The 23,620-nt window shown below is 45.1% G+C and overlaps 2 protein-coding genes across 8 annotated transcripts; one reads left to right on the top strand and one right to left on the bottom strand.

Moving 5' to 3' along the window:
* Window positions 1-5,582: 5,582 nt before the first annotated feature.
* On the bottom strand, window positions 5,583-14,989 carry LOC144725356 (chromobox protein homolog 1-like). Of its 3 annotated transcripts, none has more exons than XM_078604630.1 (6): window positions 14,600-14,954; window positions 13,772-13,983; window positions 11,310-11,454; window positions 9,338-9,521; window positions 7,924-8,018; window positions 5,583-7,602 (listed from the first exon to the last, which is right to left on the bottom strand). In XM_078604630.1, the coding sequence occupies exons 3-6, from the start codon at window positions 11,447-11,449 to the stop codon at window positions 7,455-7,457; spliced, it is 567 nt and encodes a 188-aa protein (XP_078460756.1). In that variant the 5' UTR covers window positions 11,450-11,454; window positions 13,772-13,983; window positions 14,600-14,954; the 3' UTR covers window positions 5,583-7,454. The 3 variants fall into 3 exon arrangements, with proteins under 3 accessions (XP_078460756.1, XP_078460755.1, XP_078460754.1); XM_078604629.1 differs by lacking the exon at window positions 13,772-13,983 and adding an exon at window positions 13,477-13,591 and having other exon boundaries at window positions 14,600-14,749; XM_078604628.1 differs by lacking the exon at window positions 13,772-13,983 and having other exon boundaries at window positions 14,600-14,989.
* Window positions 14,990-15,136: 147 nt separating this feature from the next.
* LOC144725300 (uncharacterized) lies at window positions 15,137-22,422 on the top strand. Of its 5 annotated transcripts, none has more exons than XM_078604623.1 (12): window positions 15,142-15,204; window positions 17,035-17,157; window positions 17,403-17,516; window positions 17,638-17,784; window positions 18,207-18,417; window positions 18,521-18,604; window positions 18,694-18,744; window positions 18,904-18,951; window positions 19,263-19,889; window positions 20,053-20,268; window positions 20,686-20,771; window positions 22,014-22,422. In XM_078604623.1, exons 1-11 carry the CDS (start codon window positions 15,199-15,201, stop codon window positions 20,745-20,747), a joined length of 1,689 nt encoding a protein of 562 aa, XP_078460749.1. In that variant the 5' UTR covers window positions 15,142-15,198; the 3' UTR covers window positions 20,748-20,771; window positions 22,014-22,422. The 5 variants fall into 5 exon arrangements, with proteins under 5 accessions (XP_078460752.1, XP_078460749.1, XP_078460751.1 ...); XM_078604625.1 differs by lacking the exon at window positions 22,014-22,422 and adding an exon at window positions 21,013-21,456 and having other exon boundaries at window positions 17,035-17,142; XM_078604622.1 differs by lacking the exon at window positions 22,014-22,422 and adding an exon at window positions 21,013-21,456.
* Window positions 22,423-23,620: the final 1,198 nt, after the last annotated feature.

Below are 23,620 nucleotides of genomic sequence, written 5' to 3'. Positions count from 1 at the left end.
GCACGACGAACCTGCCGACCCGGGCTCGATTCCTGCTCACGGCCAACACCAGCGACGATTATCTGAATTCCTTGAGCTCCTTTTGCAAAGTCAAAGTGACTTCCAGCTCAAGTGAGCATTGTGGCGGTACTCAGCTCCTGTTTTACAGCCATGAGCCGGTGGTGAAAATTCCACGTTCCTACGTCGGGGTTTGCCTATCCATAGAACACCGCTGTTGATTCCCCACAAAAATGTTTAGTTTTGAATCTTCCGACTCTGAGGCGCTCACTCCGGCACTGAGCCACGTGGTCAATTTAAAGCAGGTGTCAATTCAGAATCACGATCTTTATTTAGAGCGAGGAATCCGATGAGCTATGAAGCTCCTTTTCACAGATGTCCAGTATGGACGGGTCAGCAAGTTACAACAGCAAACAATACAGCAACAAACTAAAGGAGTGCAAAATAGAGAAAAAGGTACGCAATTCGCTAAATATAAATAAATTATAATATATCCATTCACTTATATGAGTTTTTTTTTTTATCAAGCTTGGGCAAGGCACAAAAGCAACACCAAAAACAGTCCCAAGGCCACACCAAGATAACACCTACACAGTAATAAAAACAAATACCGCATTAACATTGAACTATCGACACACGGGTATAAGGATCAAAGTTACAATTCAGGAAGATTGCTCACTGAAGGTTGATTTCAGCAACCGGCCATGGGACTGCGAGATCTCGCCGCTTGACGTCTCATTTCTCCACCGAATCCGCTCTTAGGCTGCACGGCACGAGGCTGCATCGAAGCTCGTCTTGAAGCCTGGGCGTCACAGGCAACAACGATTGGACGTCACAACGAGACGAATGCCACCAGTATCATAAGACGCTGTGGAAGGGGGTGGGGAAATGTTCTTGAAGGGCGCCACGGTGGTGAGATGTTAACTACCTCGCCTGGTATACAGGAGGTTCGTGGGTTCGATCCCGACCACGACCCTGACGCCTGTATATTTGGAGTTTGCATGTTCTGTCTCTCCCCGTGGTCGCGTGGATGTTTCTCCCGGTCCTCTGGTTTCTCCCTCCACATTTAGAAACACGCTTATAGAGTATTTGGCTGCAATACATTTCCACACGATGAGCCACTTCGTTCAGCTATCATTTGTGGCCAGGTCGTTTAAAAAAAAAAGCTATATAGCTCAATGGACCAAACCTGGTAAAATACAAATAAAAAGTTGCGGGGGGGGGGGGGGCTCAGGAAAAGGGTCGGACAGGGGTCGCGGATTCTGTTGATTGCTCCATTCTGTGTAGACCAGAGTTCACTCGAAAGTATCTCAGAGGTTCGCTCTGCGACACCCCAACTCGCGAGGATCGTTCTCCAGCACGAACGCTTTACACCGATAGCATTTCACTCGACTTAATTCTAGATTTGAAGCTTTCGTGACTGCAAGGATTCATATTCTTGATACAGCTATCGTGCTGTGACGGTTCCACCTGATGACGGAAGCTTTTGTTGTCACCTGAAAACGGAAGCTTGTGTTGCCTCCGAAACGTCTTAATTTTTATTTAATTTTTATTTTATTAATTTAATTTTTTTACCTACGTGCCTTTACCGAAAAAACCTAAGAATATGAATTCACTCGACTTGACCAGCCCGCTTCACTGCGGGGCTGATGAAGCGAAGGGAAAATACGTGGTAGGATAAGAATTGGAGCACGGCCCTCTTGCTTCCACGTGGTCCCGCGGGCCACGCAAGCCACCCGTGTGTGTGTGTTGTGTGTGCGTGCTCGTCACCAAGCACAATCCGACCTCATCCCCGCTCAGTCTCCCGTGATCTGACGAGACGAGATCGGGAGCATACGCGGCGATTGGGCCACAGGCTGCGTAGAAAAGGCGTGGAGGATAATTTGAGCTCACTGGGTGAATGGAAGTGACCCCCCCACCCACCCCCAAAGCCAAGGAAGAGAAATCCTCGCGAGACCACGGAAGTGCCTTTAGCCGTATTCCAGCTAATGTTTCAGAAACGGTGTTACAACCCTGCGACGTTAGAAGGTTCTCGCCATGATTAGTTCGAGTCTCCAACCTCACTCTGCGTCCCTGGCCGCTCCTTTGGCGGTGTAACAAAGACGGACGGACTGACTGGTCGGCTGACAGCTCCTGCTCTTCAGCTGCCACCGCTGATGGGACCCAGGATCTGTCTCTAATGTCACCTCCCCACCCCCCCCCCCCCCTGAATCTGTCAGTTCCCCCCTCACCTTCCTGGCTCAGATCACTGTGTCCTAGCCCTCTAGGGCTCACCAACACTGCTAAAGTCTACAAATATTGGTTTTCCCCCACCGCGCATATTTAGCATTATTTGTTCAAACAGGAACTATTATTCCGCGAACATTTGTATCGGTTCCCCCAGTAGAACGAATATTCGTTAAGATTCTGGCTGTAAAAGTCACATTAGTGAGTGAAAATGTAGGACCAAAAGAGATGGTTTTAAAAAAGGAAAACTACACTGAAGGCAAACAGCGGAACAACTGTTGCACAAATACGTTTGGAAAGCTATCTTAAATTTAAAATTGTAGTTGAAATACTACTTGGTTAAAAACGGTATATATAAACGGTGAAAATGTGTTCAAATCACACAGTCATTGCGCACACATTTCAAAACACCAAGAGAATTTCCTGAAGAAGTGCATTATGGGCCTCTTTTCTTCGGCCACCGTCAAAATAAATTTGGGCAAATGTGAACAGCGGCAGCAGTGATGCAGCGATAGACAACTGCGGACCGGTTTCATCGAAATTATGACTCACCAGCACAACAGTCACCAGTGCTCACTGGTGCAAAGTTTGCCTCTGGGAACCATACACGTGAAGACTCCACACCCACGAAACAAATATTCAGAAGAGAACCCAATATTCCCGAATATTCATTCCTGGGGGACAATTGATTCTCTTTCACGGGCTCGAGGCAGTCGAACATTCCCACTCTGCTCATGCCACCTGCTTGCTCAGTCATTTGCTCATAATATCTTAATGCAGAGACGACACGCGAAAGCTTTGTCTGGAAAGTGTACACGACTCATAATTAAATGCCACAAACAACCGTGGCTAAATTCGTCACGGCTACGTCCACGTGAAAGAAGAGAATACATGAATTCTCTTCCAGGGGACTGGCATGTTTACGTTCATTTGACACCGGCGCGCGAGGCAAGTGTGGCTCAACCAGGCCCTCTGCTGTGTCTCCGCACACTTGCTCTGTGCACTGCAATCCCCGGCTTGAGAGTGTGCGGAAGACAGCTCAACTCACCCTGAGTCCCATTGGCTTCTCAATGTATATAGACACATATAAAGCAGTGGCTAGCGCGCTGCGCTACAAACCCGGCGACCCGAGTTCGAATCCCGCTCACGGCCAACACCAGTGACGATTATCTGAACCGGTCCTCAGCTTCAAATGAGTACCTGGTGCGGTGTGTAAATATCACCACCAGAGAGATAAAGGCGGCCGGGCGTGGTGTTGGCCACCCACCCCCTTGTGCGCCATACCGGCCTTCATAGGTGCTCGCTAAACAGCACTTGCCCCAACAGTCTGTTCAGACTATAGGGGGGGGGGGGGTGGGGATCTTTGTCTTTGTATGTCATTAAAATCAGCGGTAAACAAAGCAATTTGTCTTGCGCCACCCCTAAGTCGACTCAGCTTCACAAAAAAGGGTTACAGGTCTTCTTCTTTTGTATGGCCCAGTGTTGATATGTTCATTGCGAGCCGGTGGACGGGTGGAGGAGGTGGATTTGTAAATGTGGAAGGACCGAAGCGCTGCAGTGAGTGGCGTTAATGCGTTCGTACAAAGGGTTTCGACTGATGACCGTTTGGGCCTATTCGTAATTGGCCGTCGGTGTGGGAGATTGATATGGGATATTATGACGCGGTTCAAGTGCAGATCACCATTCAACCCGGGAGATTCGTCTGCTGGGTCGGCGATTATGTGATTATTGTTGACCCCCCTATACTGGACATCTGTAAAAAGAGCTTCATAGCTAATCGGACTCCTCCTTCTAAAGATCGTGATTTTTTTCGTACTCTCAAGTGCCCGTCGGGGACCGTGGTATTGTCCCAGGTGGCCAAGAATCGAATCCACGGTTGCCGGGCTCATAGCAGTGTGCTAACAACTACACCCACCACTCCTCAAACCGTCCGACAATCGACGGATGCACAATTGTAAAAGGGCATGAAGTTAATGGACAAAATAATGCTGGACTGTGAGCACTCAACTGCTAGAACTTGATAGAGCTAATCTCCACTCTTCCCTGGATGGTACACGTGTGGTGGATTTTTTGCTGCCCTCCCCGGCCAATTTGTTCACGGAATGTTATTTTTCAAAGCTGTCACTTGCACCACATTTCCGTGAATTTGCAGATGTCAACACGTGCCGCCCTTCCACCCCACTTCGTAAACCCAGCGCCTGGGCCATGGTGCAGTTGCACCTCCTTCACACTCAATATATACACACACTGCTGGACTCACTCAACGTTCCCACAACGTCCTTACCCGCCCCTACTAAACATCTGTGAAAAAAGAGCTTCATAGCTCATCGGATTCCTCCAGTATAAATATTTTGATTCCGAAACGTGCAGCACGTGCAACAGTTAAGCCCCTCACCCCCCTCACCATTACTGCTCCCTGAAGGTTGTGGAAATTAAAAGCTCAACCAATCACCCCCTCTCCCCCTCCAAACTGCCCCACGTCCTCTCAACGTTATTAAGCATTAATGAACATGCCACTGCGGCGGAGCAGGCGTGCCCGTGACGGGCCCGGCACTCCCGTCCACCGCCTGTCCACCGCGCCACCGTGCAGAAAGGACACGAATTGGATGCGACCGACAGCCGTCGGCACGCGTCCCCCCCCCCCCACCCCGTGCCTCGTTCGAGGCGCGCACCGTAGAACAAGAGCAATCAATAGCCAATTAAATCCCTCCCAACCACTCCCGGTCTCCACTCAGGCACGGCTGAAACTACAATAAAGCCTTTAAAAAAAACACGCGTCCAGAAAAGGCAGCACGGGACAATGAAATGTCAGCGAAAGGTAGCAAAGTCGGGAAAAACGTAGATCGTTTTAATAATATACATGCACTTTCCCTCGTTCAACGCTAAACTGCACCCAACATATTTAGCGACGGATGTCATTTTCGTGAAGTGAACATCCTTTTTTTTTGTTCCTTCCTCTGGGAAGGCCAGCATATGCAGTGTCATTTTGCACTTAATTATCGGTAATTGATCTAATATGCAGCAGCCGTGATGTTTCGTTGTTTTAATGTCAAAACTTGCACAGCTTCCAGTAATTGGACTGACCATTATTTCGCTCGAAGCACGAGTAACCCAGGGAACTGTACAATTTTACATTGAATTGCTTTAAATGGCATGTATGCTGCAAAATGAACCAGAAAATCGCTGTTTAAACGTAGTCGTCGTTTTGAAAATCAGATGTAGAGCAATACCTCGTTAAATTAGTGTACTAAAAAGCAACTTTGAGTTGTCGAAATTTGTTGCAAAACGTTTATTTTCTAACCATTAAACGATACTCAACAAGCTTATAGCGGGCAGAAAAGCACAAATAAAAACATGAGAACATTAAAAACCAATGTACTTTATTGGACATAATTGTTACCAAAATGAAGTGAGAAAAATATGCATTCCAACGGCCATTGTCCAAAAATTTGAAATACTGCTTTAAACAAGGCTGCCATTAAATTAAAAAAACGTATTAACTTTCACAAAAAAAACCAGGGGCCCATTCACGTGAGATTTAAAAACCTACAATTTGATACTGTAATTACAAAGTTTAGAAAATATGCACGATGACCGGGTAGCTTACTCAAGCAGTTCCAAACTCACAGGATCATAAAAAGATGACAAGAACTGGAGCTGTAATATTTCACGTAACGTTCTGCAAGATCTTAACAAAAACTCGTTCATCCAATGGGCAAACCATCAATTGTTTTTGGCCTTGCCAACAGCAAGCAAAGCCAACATATAACCTAACAATAACAATCACCGATTAACATTCGATTGATGTCAACAGCCATAACTTTACAACCAGAGCCAGATTTTACATCTTGCCAAAATGGTCATAGCTTTTAGTTTTTTGTTAATGGGAACATTAGCACAATTTCACCAAGAACCAGATGAAAAGCATTCACAAACAAGTTAGGTTCATAATAATCTTGCACATTGCAAAAACTGGTATATGACGAGACTTTATTCACACAAAAGAAATCCCATGCACTTCAGAATGTGCAGTAACCAAAATGGACAGCTGTTTCTGATCGTGTAATTGTGTGCTCTTTAAACGCACTCCGTCCACACAATTTTTCTAGATCCCAATGCAGCTCAGGTGGGCTAAGATAATGACTGGGTTTTTTTAAAAAAAAGCAGCTGACTTGAGTGCAGGTCCCTCTATATATCTGGAAATGTTTGAATGGACAAAAGCTATTTTCAGAAAATTTGAGCACGATTTGAGTGGACATGTTAATATGCAGTGTGCAAACACTTCAGTTGCATTAGCAGTTATAAGGGAACATGTTTCAGACAAATGTGCTCACTCCCCAACTAAGCAACCATCAATCAAAATATAAAGTTGGGCTCTATGTGGACTAAACTTTACTGATTTTAAATATTTGAACAAAAAGTATGCATCACTTTAGATGTAGCCATTATTTGCGTGTCACACCAGTTCATCTTGTGATGACATTCCATAAGCATACATTGCTCTAAGACATCATTTGGGAAAGTTATTTTTTATCACGTTTTTCAGTGCTGCACAATTTAACAAAAACATAGCCCCTGGGCATAGTGGAGCAGCTCACAAATTCAACTCGGTTCTAGAGCAACATACGGGGAGGATTACTGTAGCAGTTACACTTAATGACGGAGGCTTGTGTTGCTTCCGAAACGTCGTGATTTAATGTAGTTATTTTCATTTATTATTTTACCTACGTGACTTTCCCAAAAAAACCTAAGAGTATGAATCCTTGCAGTCACGAAAGCATCAAATCTAGACTACGGGGAGGGACCTGGCTCCTCAGCAAGCACTGTGCCACGACAGATTATCGTCTTTTATGTGTGAGCATGCCCTCCTTCCTCCACAGCAGCACACCACTTTTGTGCACATATAGTACTTGCAAAAACCAGCGTTTTAATTTTCCAAAGCGCCGACACAGTTCACGACCATTGTATGCGTGGAGGATTATTGGGTGCACTTAAAATACTTCAAAAGTTCTCCTGACCAATAAAAAAAAACTACTACACGAAAACTGAACTTTTTTCTTCTTCATAAAACATGTATTTTATTTTACGACATACCAAAAAACCCTCATCATCAATTATGACCTGAAACGTTACGGTGTATTTGTTGTGTAGATTATCAGTATCTGAAGAACGGGAAACGGCGCTTTTGTTGTTTGCATCGATTCGGGATGCCCAGTCACCCGGGCCATGGCCTAGGCTTTGTCCTCCTTGGCGTTATCCGCGTCGTCGTCAGGGTATGCATGCCAGGTGAGTCGCTCCTCGTAGAAGGAGATGACGATCTGCGGGCAACGCGTGTTGGCCTCCTTGGCTGGGACGAGGTCAGCCTCGTCTGAGCCTTTCCTACATTTGCGGAAAAGTCAGACAGGACCGTCTTTAATTCACGTGCCCCCTTTAGTTTCACACGAACCGCATTCAGAGCACCATCGGGCAGCAGCAGTATACCACATTTTACACCACACGTAAAGCAAAGGTTGGGAATAATTTGGCAACAAAGGTTATTATGTCACGAATACAACTATTCTGGATTAAATGCAGCCTCAATGTAAATTCTAGGGTTGTAAATTTATGTGATAAAAAATTACTTGAAACCACAAGTCAGCATAAGACAGCACACGCATGAGCTTCAACTACATGTAAATGTATCTGTGTTCACAGACGTACCATTTCATGAGGAACATCAGCTCTCCACTGGAGTCCGTGGCACCGATTATTCTCTCGGGCTCCAACCCCCGAGAAAATCCAATCTCTTGACCTACCTTAAAAGGAGAATAACAAATACCATCAGTAGGTAACAGCCTTGGTTTAAGTTAGCGGAAACTACATTTTATATTGTCAAGTACAAACAGTATCACTGTTTACATTTCTTTAAACATTTGTTTATATAACCTTCCTTGCAGGAAATGTTATTTTAATACTTAAATCACAAATTCACATTCTGATAAAATTATTACTAATCATTTGCTATTTTACTTTTTTCTTTTAATTACAAAGAGGATACATTCAATGCAATTAAATATATGTGCAATACAGCCAATCATTTGTACATACCTTATTAGTATGTAAACAAACTACTAAGGGTTTGTCTTGATATGATTTCAGGTAATTCTAAAGTGTGAATTGTAAATACTCACATTAACGTGAACAGTTGAAGTCGGGCAAAATGGATATTTTGCAAGAACAATACTAGCAGTGTGCATGTAACAAATTAAAACAACTATTTAAATACACGTATCACAGTAGTATTTCATTTCTCAGTGTAAATTCAAAGATGTAGAATGAACCAAGAAGTATAGAATATATTTTAACATGTTAAAGCTACCATATCAAATCAGGATTACTCTGGGTATAATTTCCATATTCTACAGTTGGATAAATTGTAAAACAGTCTTTTTTCACGTGGTAATTTTGACGAATGACTTCAAGTAGGGTAAAGTAATTACTTGTTATTTCAGGCCATATGGATCAATTTTCAAGGTTATAGGTCACGTCTTTTTCCATTGACCAAATAGATTACACTAAACCCAATATTGGGACATAATTAAGCTCTCTTGATAGCAAGTTCACAAAATCCAATAGTCTGCCAATGTGAACAAATTGGCCAACACTATTATAACGGCACTATTTATACATGGTTATTTAAATTGTCACTGCATTTGGGTCCTTTGAAATAACTTTTAACTCATTTATACATATTTTTAACTACACTATGACAACTAGTTACAATAACTGGCAGTCCGACTTTAATCAAGTGCTGCAGGACTATATTCTTTGGAAACCACGTGCTTTCTTTTGTAACCAGGTGATGCACACAAATCTTTTGTAAAGAATAAACTGTGAGACATTCCCAGAGAACCACATTTGAATTACAGTAGTCAGACTATATGCTTTGCAAACTTCTATTGCCCAAATGAGTTTGTATTCAAATCAGGAGACGAGGTAATTTGACTCGGAATGTGTTTAGTTTGTTTTCCTTACCCCACACCTCCCGATTATCACGGTTGGCTACGTACTGTGTGAAAAAATAATCAACATACGCATGGGTCTTTAAAACTTAAGTCGTGTTTCTGACAAATACCTTTTCTGCCTCTTTTTTTTTCTTGGGCTTGTTATCTCCAGTGCCATTGAGGGAGGTAGATTTCCGTTTGATGCCCTCGGCCTTGTCCTCAGACACCTGCTGCTTGCCCTTGCTCGTGCCCAGGTACTCCGAAATTAGGTCAGGACAGTCCAGGTTCTCATCGGGCTCCCATGTGTTATCCTCCCTAGACAAAAACAAGGGTAGACAGATCGAGTCAGTTTTTATATAACGCTACTACCAAACAGTATCTCAAGTTTGTTAGGCTCTCTCTTTGATATCCCACTCCAATCAAAAAGTACTTTGATTATTAGTGCTGTAATGCAATTAAATCACTTATCAATGTTAACCTGTTCAATTAGTTGTGTCTGACCAACTCTAAACAGTCAAAAAGCTTCAAGATTTTAGTTTGCAGAGGGTCTCGCTCATCTTAATTGTAAAAGTGGGTTTGGGGTATAAAAAAAACACAGAAGTATCGCTCAATGTCTTGTTCAGCACCTCAGACCTTCGTATGGCTCAAAGTGCTCCCCTGTCTATGCGAGAAAAGGGCCTTTTATCCCAAATAGTCTACTACATACCGGCAGTCATCGACTTACAAACGTGGTACATTCCCGAGACCCGTTTCTAAATGTGTTATAATTTTAAAAAAGCATTTTTAAAATCACAAGGAAAAATATTGTGCATATGCATGCAATACTCTAATGCTGCATAGCAAATAAAGCAACATGTTCTAGAAAAAAAATCAGTTTTTATTTCACTCACCTCCAGCCCTGATACTAGCTTGCTTATCATAAGTGGCGTTTCTAGGATGCTGGGACTCATTATATTTCATGGAGAATCACTCCACTGACAAAAAAATAGTTCTGCGGTTTGGTAGTACGACCGAAAATTCGCAAGTCGGATGGTAAAATACATAACATCTTATGCTGGTTCTTTTGTAAGTACAGATGTTCGCAAATGGGACGTTCGTATCTCGGGGACTGCATCATTTGATTGTTATGTGGCATTGAGTTTTGTCTGTTCGAGTTGACATGCCACTGGATAACTGATGAGAATTGTCTTATTCAAAAATATGAAGATTAATGCACTCCACCAGCAACAACTATTTCTGTATTGTACCACACTGGTGGCAAGTGGGACACGACTGATAGCAATTGTAATGTGTAATAAGGGCACTACGACCACCAATAACTGCATCTAGTGAATATGTGATGCAGCGTTAATGTGTTTGGAGTGTATACATGAGTGACACATACTGCTTAGAGATACAGCTCATTGAGAATGTTAAATACTGTGATATGGTCACTACAAGTTTTCAAGGGTGGCCCACGTGTTTTTGCAAGTGATACTTGTGCACCACTGCTAACACAGCCTTTTCATGTTAAATGGTTGGAATTGTGCCCAGGATTAGATGTGTATTCACTGCTGGAATTGTCATCAACCTCCCTGCTGGAGTGGCAGTGCTACATGAACTCAAGGTTTGTCCATTTGAACCTGCACGTGCCGAATTTCGGCAACCTTAGAAGATAAGCAGAATTAAGTCGGTTCAGTTCTTAGATGAGAGTCTGTCACGGAATATCATTTGTTATAGGCAGAGAGTATGGCAGTTCAGAAATGTACTCAAGTCCTCACATACAAGCAATATATTGGGTATATTGATTGAACGTTGTGTTTAGTTTGTTGTCCTTCCTCGCCCCTCCGATTAGCATGGTTGGCTACGTACAGTACGAAAGTTAAACATACATGCATGAATACGATTATGTGTGGCGGCTTACAAGTGTTATTTGGGGAGATTTTATATGTTTCGGTTACACACAAAAAAAGCCACTCGTTAATGCAATTAACCAAACATGGAAATGCAGCGATCTCCTGAAAGCATCTTGAGCCTCGGTGACTTTCTGGGGGAGACTATAACAGCATTAGCCACCAACAGAAGTGGCAAATTAATTACAATATTTTACTTTATAAGACTTACTCTGTGAATCCCTTCCACTTGAGAAAGTACTCCACCTTTCCCTTCACCACCCTGCGGTCCATGACCTTCTCCACTACATACTCCTCCTCGACGGGGGGCTCCGGATCGCTCTTCTCCTTTCTGGTCTTCTGTTTTCCCATTGTAACTGCACCCATTGAACAAGCACATTTCGGCACGTGGTTAGAAGTACACCACACAATTGGACTTTCTTTTATTGATAACTCAAAATAGCGGGATAATTCAGGAGTGGGGTACAAACATATTTAACAGGCACCAACTTAACCCGCCCCCTCAGCCCACTGACAAGATGACGTGCTTATGTTGCCAAACGCAAAGACAACACACGGGGAGCAAACTATGTTATATTGTATCATGTTCCGTTTCCCCCCTCAATGCAGTGCACATTCTCTGCAGAGGGGACACACAATGTTCCAACGACGATCCTCTCGACCGATGCCCCATCTGCTTTCACGATCATAGGCATATCCTCAAGTCCGGCACATACAATATTTTGCTCCTCCAAGAGTTGTAGGTAGGATTAACTTAAGAATTCCAGATTCATGCTTTTATAATAAAAAATTGGAGCGGAGTTAACTTCAACCTTCAACGATTGCAACTAAACAGCCAATCGGAATCCTGCACGCCCAGGTTTTCAGGAGCATGAGCTTAAACTACTTCGATCGGTGGGTGGGGCTCAGAACATTCTAGAATTAACCACAGAAAACTCCCATTATTACATTCCGGAGTGAATAACCTACAGTGTTTACATCGTAAGGCCATGAATCTGCGAAAAGAGCCCCACTCCACGGCAAACAAAAACACACGTGGCTGAAGCCATTTCACGTGCACATTCACACACGGCAATAACACACATACACGTTACATTCAAGTTCCAATATTTCAACGAAGACAACATTTTGCCAATTTACAGATTATTTGTGGGGCTCAAATGCATCGGCGGAGTTTGACTTCTACATTTCAGGGGGGGGTTAGGTTTGTCCCTCACGTTAGGAATCGCGGGTGCTTAATTCGTGTTTTAAAATCTTAATTGTAAACTATTGAACATTACTTAATAAAGGCGTCCAGTTTTGGGAGAGGGACATTGCCTGTCTGTGCCCCCCCCCGCCCCCAAAAGTCTGCTCAAACGTTACAATTAAACACAAATTGCATACAATACGCCAACTTTGTTGAGATGCAAATCATCATGACGAGTATTAAAATACACCCGTTACCATTTTTTTTAAAGTGTGTTTGACGAGGCAATAACCACAAAAAAAACATAACTCCCTATGTATCACTGACGTATGCATAATTACAATAATGTAAACATGCATTGCGCTAAATTTTGATTTAAAGCTTTCGTGACTGCAGGGATTCATATTCTTGGTTCTTTCGGTAAAGTCTCGTAGAAGGGAAATAATAAAATAATACAAATAAAAAACAAGAACAATTCTCACGTTTCAACTGCAACACAAGCAATCATCATCAAGTTTGAAGTCCACAGCAACACCTGATGACGATTGCTTGTGTTGTAGTCGAAACGTCGTGAGAATGTTTATTGTTTTATATTTGTATTATTTTATTATATCCCTTCTACGTAACTTTACCGAAAGAACCAAGAATATGCATTGCGCTTTTAAAACGTTCCACACTTCTGGGTGGCGCCACCACCAGCAAGGAATCTTCTTCCCAGCTTCACCACCAAGCCCCCCCTAATTGTTTGGCTCCATCATCTCCATCACTCCACTCGGCCCGTAGCTGGAGCTTGGACCAGCAATGTTTTACACGGCATTCTCCTCGGCCTCTGTTCTCATCCTGGCGTAGAGCAAATACTGTTCCCTTTCGGGAGCTAAGTGCCAATGTCCGAGGTCTGATATCCACAACGAGAAAGGCTACGTGAGATCATATCGTCTTGCCATTCCCTCCTCCGTTGAAGGAGCGCATAACTATTGCGGTTAAGTTGTACGGTACTCTGTATGGTCCCAGTTTCGGTTGCCCCGTTGATTGAGGAAGTCCATGGGTGGAAAAACCCCGATTTTTCCAGCGGCAGGCATCGGGTTTTTTCATTAATTCAATTAAACCCGATTTCGGGGAATTAAAACCTGGTTTAATGAATACGAAACTCTGATCCAAGGCTTAGGCTGCTTCCTCGTCGGTGTTATCGTACTCGGGGCCGTCGGGCACGGAGTAGTCGTAGAATGCGGGCAGGTTGGTCTTGATGAACACGAGCTTCTCCACAATCGTGGGCGCCAGTGAGTTCCTTAGCTTGGAATGGATGAAGCCTATACAGTTCACGTTCATTTATTAGGTAAAGCCATGTGAGCCATTCGGCTCTTGAATCGGGTGCAACCGCAACAAACAAAAGCATGAACAAGAAAACATCTTAAAAGTTACTATATGACTGTGCAAGCTGAAAATCTAGGGGGGAAAAACAGCAAAAATTCCAGAAAAAAGCACCGTACACCAACGCTGAGAAGTTCCGCTCGGATGCCGCAATTAGAACCAATTAAACCGAATTTCTCCCAATCTCAGATGATCGGGTTTAATATAAAAAAAGACAATTAAACCCGACTGTGCCACCCTTGGTCCAAGCAAGAGGCGCCTCAAGCGGATAAGCAGCAGACTCCAGGCAGAGGGCACCCGCGTGGTGGGGCTGCAATCCCGCTAGTCGGTTCTGTAAAACAAAAACCAGGTGCAATTTACCCTGAACTCGTGCAGTGTAGGGTTGTGCACTCATCTATTAAGAGTAGCAGACAACGTGGGTTGTTGAGACGAGATGTTTAAAGCAAATTGTCCACCTTTCGTTGAGCAGCGAAACCAAACGAGGCCTCAAATTCCCCTTCATCACCTACCCCCCAAATCGACACACGAGCCTGCCGAACTGGACGCCAACTCAAGGGTTAATTTGTGGTGTTTTTCCCCTCTGCAATCGTCCCATGTCCTCGTGTTGGATCTCGCCAGCAGCGCCGAGACTCGCCTGGATCCCCCCCAGGGCCCCGCCGGACCACGAAGTGGGGCCCCCCCTCTCTCTCTCCCTACCATCGAGACCCCGGGCACGGGCCGCCCCAATACGCCTCGATTCGTCGTCGTGAGCGGCAAAAGCTTCGAGCGGCCACGTCCCCTCACACCCCTCAACCTAACCACCCACACACCGCGCGTACACAACACAAAACGTGGCCACGGCAGCAACAATAACAACAACGACGACGCCGCGCCATTCCAGCAAACGAGGCCGCGCGGGGCTTCCCTCCCACGGGGACGAACGTAGCAAGGGGCGCGCTGTGGCTTACATTGGGGGCGGTCCAGCCGCTTTGCTGCTCGCTCCGGGAATGAATGAGACGGACGGGCGGGCGTGGGTGGGTGGGAGTCTGCCGCCTTCCCGCTACGCGCCAAAAAAAACCACGACGACGGCGACGGCGGCAAAGCCTCGAACGTCAAAAGCTCACGGGGAGGAGGACGGGAACACTATATTTTTTTTATTCGCTCGCGGCGGCGGACCTCCTCCCGGGCACTCGCTACCACCACCACCCGCGGCGATTGCAACTTGGCGAGCGACTCAGGAGTTTAAAAAAAAAAATGTAATTTAATTTGTTACGAAAAATGTTTTTATTCTCTCACGCGGGGCGACGGCGGAAGTGGTCGTCCGTTTCCGCTTCCGGTGCGCGGCGCCGCCAAATGGCGCCAAAAAAATGGAGGGGAGGGGGGTGAAATCCGCGCCCGCCATTGGTCGACGCGGGGGTCACGTGGCGGCTGTCCTTGCCCAATCGCGCACTCGCGGGGCGTGGCGTGCCGTGCTTATATAAGGCGGAGAGGCGGGAGTTCACGCCCCCCCAGAGCCCGTCCGTTACCACCACCACCATTGCCCACCACCTGGCCGACATTTTGTACCATGGAGGTGAGAGTGTGGCAGACGTCACGGTCAGAGCTGGGCACCGGAGCTTAGTCCACCCTCGCGGGGTTGAACCCACGAGGGTGGTGGACTAAGGGAAATGCGCATGGGGGGACGGGGATGTGTGCGCAGGCACTGGTCGTGGGATGGATGGATGGGGGAGGACCGCGTGCTGTTCTCGATTGAAACTCCCTCTGTGGCTTGGCGTGCTGTTCGCGGGCTTCGTGCGAGAGACAGAGATCGATATATAATCTGACCCGTGCTTCGAGGGGAGCTTTACTGAACGCGAGGCGTGCAGGGAGACGCGATGGTGGGACATCGAGGTTGGAGATGAGAGAGATGTGAGCGTGGCCCCGGGTTGTCGGCTGGAAGGAGGAGAGGGCCTCAGGCCGACATGGCGGTCCGTGGTGGTGGTGGTCAGCGGAGCGGATCTCGCAATGGATATCAATGGCCTTAGATGCCGAGGCGGGATGGAGCGGCGTTTTAATGAGCGCACGTGGATCTCGGACTCGGCGTTTGCCAGGAGCCGGCGTTGTTGGTTGTGGCACTTCCCGCCTGTAAAGTGCTCGGGTTGCGTGTTGTGCCGAGAGCGTCCATTTGCCGCGCTGCCCCCCCTGTTTAACGATGTGGTTGTCTATGCACCCCCGTCGGTCAGCCCATTCGTTATCTATAATACCCTCGTTGAGTGACTGCAATTACACGGCGCCTTGCCACTGTTTACCAACCACAACAACCCCTGGGTGCGTTCATTCATTCGATTTAGTCCGCGTTTTGTGGGCAAGTCTTTGGGTTCTGGCTCGCATTCATCACCAATTTGCCGTCTGGTGCCAGATAACGGATGCGATTATGTAAATTGTGTGTTATATGTTGTGTAATATCGGGTCGTAATTGCGCAATTGGCTTCTGTTTGTAAGGTTGAAGACTCCCAGTGGGTGGGGGGGGCATCACCATGGACCACACTTCGTGATGGACATTGGTTTTTCCCCGATTATCTTACAATCATCAATGTCGTCAATTCCTATTCTCAGGTTTTTTCGGTAAAGTCACGTAGGTAAAAACATTAAAATTAATGAAAGTAAAATAAAACAAAATAAAATTCACGACGTTTCGGAGGCAACACAAGTCTCCGTCATCAGGTGGGACCGTCACAGCCGAATTAGCTGCACCTTGATGCAGCTAATTCGGCTGTGACGGTCCCACCTGATGACGGAGACTTGTGTTGCCTCCGAAACGTCGTGAATTTTATTTTGTTTTGTTTTATTTTACTTTCATTAATTTTAATGTTTTTACCTACGTGACTTTACCGAAAAAACCTGAGAATATGAATCATTGCAGTCACGAAAGCTTCAAATCTAGAATTAGTCGTCAATTCCGTGTTAATTATTCACAACCGTGATTCACCGTGAACACCCAAGTATTGGATATTGGTGTTACCCTTACACGTGGAAATCCGTACATGTTGATAATCGGTCCAGCGCTGTGAGCCGCCTCTGACCAAATTACACCCCAATTGCCCGATCTCAAAGATAGTCTTTGGATGAACAAACACCGTGTATAAGATGTATAGGTTCCGTGCCGGTCAGCAAAGAAAAATCGATGTTAGTACCTTGTAGAAAGGCGCTTTGATGACAGAATGGACTGCACGTTTGCAAGCCAAAGGGGGGGGGGGGGTGGAGTGTTCGATTATCAAACTTGAAATGCATTTCACATCGTAACAATGGCGCATTAAAACGCATAGTTTTAAGCACATTAGGAACAAAGATCAACTAATTATGGTGAGGGATACACGTTGGACAGTTAACCTAAATGTACGTTTTGGTTTTTTTTGGCCACTAGTTTCATGAGGAGTCCTGGGATATCGATGAGGGTGCTGAAAGTTCAGAGCACACGTTCCGGGGCGAAATGCTTTCAAGACCTCCGTCCCACTTAAAAACGGAGAAAAAAGCTGAGCGTTTTTACGTACTTATAGCACTGATTACACTTCGCTTTTAACGTACGTCTTTATTTGACAATGCACTAAATGATCTCGAGATTAATCACGAAAGCGCACTGCCTTAAATGCATAAGGTCTTTAAATGGCATGTTCTGCTTTCATATTGCTTAAACGTCATGACTTTTCAACACTGGCATTGTCTTGCAGTTTCTGTATAAAGCATATGTCGAACGTGTCTTTCTAATGGTTCGAGTTTATTCTTTCCACCCAGGACCGTGAGCCAGAGCAGTTCCGCAAACTGTTCGTTGGAGGGCTTAGCTTTGAGACGACAGAAGAGGGCCTCCGGCAGTACTTTGAGCAATGGGGAATCCTAACCGACTGTGTGGTACGTACATTCGTTCTACTGCCCTTAGGGGCCGTGCATGCTATTCGTAAGCATTTGCCTGTTATTTGACGAAATAACGGTGCGCTTTTTAACCATTTAGTTTTGTTGGTGTTTGTTTCAGGTCATGAAGGACACACAATCCAAGCGGTCGAGGGGCTTTGGCTTCGTGACCTTTTCGAGCATGTCAGAGGTTGACGCAGCAATGTCTGGCCGGCCTCACAAGATCGATGGGCGAATGGTGGAGCCGAAGCGGGCAGTGTCACGAGAGGTAAGGAGTGGTGGTGAGGTTGGGTGGGTCCACTTGTTTGCTTCATCCAGAACGCTCTTCTGACATTAGGAAGCCACTGGAGCTAATGAACTTTTAAAAAATCTAGATTTAGAACTCATTTCTTTAGAACTGCCTTTTGTGTTTAGTGTTGGTATGCATGTTGAACTTCTTTCACACGACATAGCCCAACAATGCTACATGTAGTTCGAAAGAAGTTCTACATACAATCCCGGACTTGTTGGTGCTTGCCAAATTTGTTTTTCTCTGCAGCTTTCCATGAAAAAATGCAGATTGATACTCCATCACAAATACATCCTCAAATTATGCTTTAGTGTTTGTCCATCTTGATAATGCAATTCTAGAAATGTTTGCTTTTGAGATTTTTTTTTTTACAAGGACCTCAAAACTCATTTTTATTGCAGGACTCGATGCGACCTGGAGCTCACTTGTCTGTTAAGAAGATCTTTGTTGGTGGAATCAAAGATGATACCGATGAAGAACATTTGCGAGATTACTTTGAAAAGTATGGGAGGATTGAGATTGTTGAAGTTATGACGGAGAGGGAATCTGGAAAAAAGAGAGGCTTTGCCTTTGTTACCTTCAATGACCATGACCCCGTGGATAAAATTGTTGGTAAGTCTCTTTATGCGTTTTCCTCATTTAAATTCTTTATACTGGTTGCATGTGTAGAAATGCAATGTTCATCATTAATTGTGCTTTTTCATTTCATCTCCAGTTCAAAAATATCACACCATCAACGGACACAACTGTGAAATCAGAAAAGCCCTTCCCAAGCAAGAGTTGCAAAATTACGGCAGAGGTAAGTCTTATTTTTTGTGTGAAGATACATATGTTACATCGTGCTTAATATTCAATGCTTATTCGTTTTTGCGATTTTTTTTTTGTCAGGCCGAGGAGGATTTAACAGAGATTTTGGTCCTTCTGGTGGAAGGGGCGGTGGTAAGTCATTTGCAGAGTTTGTGCTCGTTTGTTCCTCGGTCAATATTTTATACAAGTGTTTGTCCTCTTGAATGATAGCGTTAGTGTCTTGTATCCCCGTTTTAATGTAAAACAGTTTTCCAAGTTGACACAAATAAATGGCTTTTGTCCATTGGGCAGGTTTTGGTCGGGGAAATTACGGAGGCGGAGATTTCAACGGTTGTGATAGTGAGTAAAGCATCTGAACAATCGCGTGCACACAGCGTTATTTTTTTGTCACTTCGAATTTCCTGCAGTCGAAGTAAATAGTGGATTTGTAAACGGAGCTAGGGCATTGCACTTGTTGCGAACAATTCAAGTGAGTGATATCTTGACTGGTCCTGGTATCTCTCCCCCTAACCAGCCTGCAATGACCAGCATGGTCAAACAACTCCCATAGCCGACTTGTAGTGAGAATACCCTGACAACAAGTCGTGTTATTATGTACATATTTACATATTATGTAATTTCTTGAATAGTATTTTTTTTCTTTGTCGCAGGTGGAAACTTTGGCGGCGGAGGAGGTGGTGGATATGGTGGGGGCGGTAGAGGCGGTTTTGGCGGCGGTGGCGGCTATGGCAACCAGGGAGGTGGTGGCTATGGAGGAGGGGGCTTTGGTGGTGGTGGCGGCGGCGGCTTTGGGAACCAAGGAGGAGGAGGTGGCTATGGGGGAAACATGGGTGGTGGAGGCTATGGCAACCATGGAGGAGGAGGAGGCGGAAGCTATGGTGGTGGTGGTGGTGGTGGAGGAAACTACCAAGGAGGTGGTGGTGGTTATGGTGGACATGGTGGACATGGGGGTGGTGGTGGTGGTTATGGAGGGAGTGGACATGGGGGTGGTGGTTATGGGGGTGGAGGACATGGAGGTGGGGGTGGTGGACATGGGGGTGGGGGAGGTGGGTACGGGGGTGGACATGGTGGTGGACATGGTGGGGGTGGACATGGTGGGGGTGGTGGTGGACAAGGCGGCGGGGGTGGGCATGGGGGTGGCAATTATGGTGGTGGCGGTGGAGGCAGCGGATATGGAGGCGGAGGCAGCGGATATGGAGGCGGCGGGAGCTACAGCGGTGGAGGAGGTGGCTATAACCAGCACGGCGGCGGCGGCGGCGGCAACTACGGTGGTGGTGGTAAGTGTGACGTCTTAAATAAGGGCTCCGTTATCATCAGGCAGATGTAACCCAGGGGATTTGCAAATTCGGTCTGGATAAAAAAAAAGAAAAAAACCTGGTGTCTGATAGTCCAATGTGTATTAGCCATAGCCTAAAACCACTGTTTCTTTTTGTCATTAAGGCGATGTAGCAAGTCAGACCAGTACAGGAACAGTCGCTCTTGCAGGTAACTTTGGAGGCGGCGGTGGCGGCGGCAGCAATTTCAACGACTTTGGCAACTACAGCAGCCAGGGACATTCGCATTACGGCCCTTTGAAGGGAGGCCACGGTGGTGATGGTGGTGGTGGGAGCAGTGGCAGTTACAGTGGCCCCAGGAGCGGTGGCGGTCCCTACGGAGGTGAGATATGTTTGTTCAGTAATGCATTAGTGTTAATCGGTCTCCAGTGCCATTTATAGGAAGATTTCATTTACATCAACATTGTCAAGTGCCATATTACAATGGTTTTCGAAATTGTTCAAATTGCGCCGACCGCCACACGCAGTTATTCCTCCTTTGTTAACCTATTATTTTGGCAAATTCAGTTTTATTGAGCATTGGCTTTTGCCATATAATCACTATCAGACTCAAACCATTGTATTGTCTTAGCAATATTCAGAGTGCCTTGACGTCTTTTGAAATTGAAGTATTATTACCATGTGTGAAGTGATTGAGTTCTCACACCATGTAGAAGCAGTTTTTCACGTCATTTTAATGCATTTCCCTCTGAGTTGGAGTTGGGTGTTGAAGTAAATTATTTGTTGCTCATTTTTTCAGGTGGCTATGGTTCCTCGGGGAGCGATGGCGGAGGATATAGAAGCGGACGCAACCGATATTAGAGCTGCTTCATTTCCCCCCGAAAGGTACGATTTGTTTTTTTCCAGACTGTATAATGTGAATGCACATCTATCAATTCACCCCTCTTCACAGGATACATTCTAAATTTTCCAAATTTTTCTTTTTTTACACAATCTTACGTGTGTTGTCTTTCATTGCCACTTAAGTGCGTTTACAACCTTGTCTGTTAATTTCCGTGTGTAGCCCATTTTTTCCCCCATCTTGCATGCATATTGATTTGTGTAACCATATTTCTCTATCCTGCAGGCATCCAATGTACCATAAATAAGGGAGGCTGAGCTGACTTGGAAGGACAGCGTCAGGGTTCTGACTCAGTCCAGGGAGTGGCAGACAGCGCATAGAGGCAGGAAATAATCCTGCAGTAAGCAAAGTGAGTCAAGACGCAGGACAGGTAGCAAGACTAAAATCATGTGTCATGGCTACATTTGTGTCTGAAATTCTCAGATTTTTCTTTTTTAAAGTCAGGGTTTTGCCACGATTTGTCTTTTTATCGAACAAGTTTATGATCATGTAATTCAGATGTTAGTGGTGCATGTTAATGTAGGCCATATACACATGCAATAGACAACAGGTTTGAGTGCAGTATCTGTTTTTTTTCCATGGATGTATTGCAAGATGAGTAAGTTGGCAATGCATTTGCTGTGAAGAATTATGTTTTGTACAAAAGTGAAATAAAGCTGTAGACAACAACTTCTGAAGTACGTTTAAGTTTTTGGTTTGATTGAGTAGTCGGTGAAGCTAAGAGAATTGAGAGAGGCGGCGCTCACAGTTCGTCCCCCTGGCTGCGAGAGTGGTTGGAATGTCGTCGTTCCCCCCCCCCCCCGTTTTCAACGTGGCGCGCGCCCGAAGGCAAATGAGGAATCTCTACAGCAAGGAAAACCGTGCTGAGGAAGCCGGCAGCCCCCACACAGTGCAGAAGCGGCAGACACGGGACCCGACCCCACAACGGCAGCACGAGGGAGGAAAGCAGCAGGCAGCTTGGCCCGGAAGGAAGAAATGCGCAAGCAGTCTCTTTGTTGAGGGAAGGAGTGCAATGAGAGGAAGAAGAACAATCCCAGGTGTTGGCCTCAGGCATTTTTGTTTAAGAGTGCAGGAAGCTATTGATATTTATATCCGCAAAAGCCAGTAACAGGCTTGAGTTGGTAAGTTTACAGGGATGCTTTCCTCTTTTGTTTTTTGTCCACCAGGACGTGCATGTCCTCTCATTTCTACTTTTAATACCTGAGTGGAAATGACATTTTTCTTAGGTTTGGAGTGAAGCTGTCGGCACTGGACTTGAGAAACTGGTCAACTCCATAACAGGGTAAGCCATTAGGTCTGATGTGGTTGTGTTTGTCGTGAATTGTGTTTTTTAAGTGTTACAAGTTGAGTAATGCATGGATTGGTAATGTAAAAAAAAGTTAAATTATTGTCTCAGCAACTGCAATACACAAGTAAAAAACGCAACTTTGGCATGTTAGAAGTGGCATGACTGCACAAAAAACAACAACCCCACTCCATGTGAAAATGTAAACGTAAGACAGCTGATTGAAGGGATCTTAGATTGTTTCATTTGTTAAAGTGGGGATTTCAATTCGTATGCTTTAAATGCAATTGAATACTTTTGTTTGCATATATTTTTAATAAATTTTTTATTTTTATAATGTGATTGCTTAATCCCAAGCGTGTGGTCTCAATTTGTCATTGTGTCGAGCATCAAAGCATTTCATCACAGGTCATTGTGTTGGCGAGGCATGTGATGTCTAGGAAGTTTGTCTTTTAAGGACATGACAATAATTTTGACCTGTAACACGTGCACAGGTTTTGCTCTCTCGAGGAGAGAACATGCTTATAAATATGTATTAAGATGCATGTTTTAAGCAAATATGTTTTCTTTCGAGAGATCAACGTGGGCGCAAGGAGACAGTCAAGCTGAAAAGCAGCCAGCCGTTGAACCAGTCTCAACAAGTACCCACGCTCAATATTTATATGAAGACATGTTTGGCCAATTTTAATCAGTTCCGAGACGTCTGCAAGCGTGGGTTCTGTTCCCCGCTGAATCTTGGAACGCGCAAGCGGGGTTGGTATTTTATTGTGGCATAGCGCCGTTTTTTAACGACCTTGTACTCTCCACAGTGAAACAAGCCAAACTGCTGCCCGCCATTCCACATGGCCTTGTGAGAGCCTCGGTACAGTACTGATAGTTGTTTTAGTTTTTAAATCCTTTATATTAAGTTTGCTTGCGCGCTTACGACCGTGCAAATCTTTCGGGCGTTTTTTAACCCACTTCCCGTGATCCAATCGAGCTGACATTTTGCACAGACTCGTGCGTGACAATTTCTTTTCGTGAAATTTTTTTTCAAAAATTTTACACTTTTTAGGTAAAAAATATATATATTTAATTACCAATTGCTTAATGGTGGCCGGCAATCATCTGACCCATAGGTGGCAGCCATCTCAAGCCAGAGGACGAGAGGACTCTAGCCGCCCGTTTCAAAGACCAATGTGGGCTGGGTTGTCACCCATTGAACACGCATATAAAGGATTTATAGTGAAAAACTTTGTTTTTACGGGTTAATTTTTTTCCCCTACGGTTCTGTTCCAATTACGTGTGCGTACGTAACCAGGAAGTGGGAAAGGGTTAATTAGTTTGTAATTCGGAGGCAATCCGAACGCCTGGCAGAAACCCCCACACGTGCAAGGTGGGAAGATGTCCCACCCAGTCCAGATGGAAACCCATAGAGATTCCCTTGCTATACTGCCAGGGTATGGTGACAACACAGGAAAGCTGTTTTGCAATATTGTGTTTCACCAGCCCCTCGCATCAGTGCTAGATTACAACGGCGTGTGCCATTGCCTGGCATGAAGTAAAATC

Source organism: Lampetra planeri, chromosome 2, assembly GCF_965212315.1.
Source record: "Lampetra planeri chromosome 2, kcLamPlan1.2.h2, whole genome shotgun sequence".
NCBI lineage: Eukaryota > Metazoa > Chordata > Hyperoartia > Petromyzontiformes > Petromyzontidae > Lampetra > Lampetra planeri.
This window is presented reverse-complemented; position numbering and strand designations above follow the sequence as displayed.

What these genes read in the sequence shown, in the direction of transcription:
- LOC144725300 (XM_078604623.1), top strand. An exon ending in AGCGGGCAGTGTCACGAGAG is followed by an intron (nt 17,785 to 18,206) that starts GTAAGGAGTGGT and finishes TTTTTATTGCAG; the next exon opens with GACTCGATGCGACCTGGAGC. An exon ending in GTTGCAAAATTACGGCAGAG is followed by an intron (nt 18,605 to 18,693) that starts GTAAGTCTTATT and finishes TTTTTTTGTCAG; the next exon opens with GCCGAGGAGGATTTAACAGA.
- LOC144725356 (XM_078604628.1), bottom strand. Translation starts at nt 11,449, where the DNA reads ATGGGAAAACAGAAGACCAGAAAGGAGAAGAGCGATCCGGAGCCCCCC. An exon ending in AAAAAAAAGAGGCAGAAAAG is followed by an intron (nt 8,019 to 9,337) that starts GTATTTGTCAGA and finishes TCTCCTTTTAAG; the next exon opens with GTAGGTCAAGAGATTGGATT. An exon ending in CTGATGTTCCTCATGAAATG is followed by an intron (nt 7,603 to 7,923) that starts GTACGTCTGTGA and finishes CCGCAAATGTAG; the next exon opens with GAAAGGCTCAGACGAGGCTG.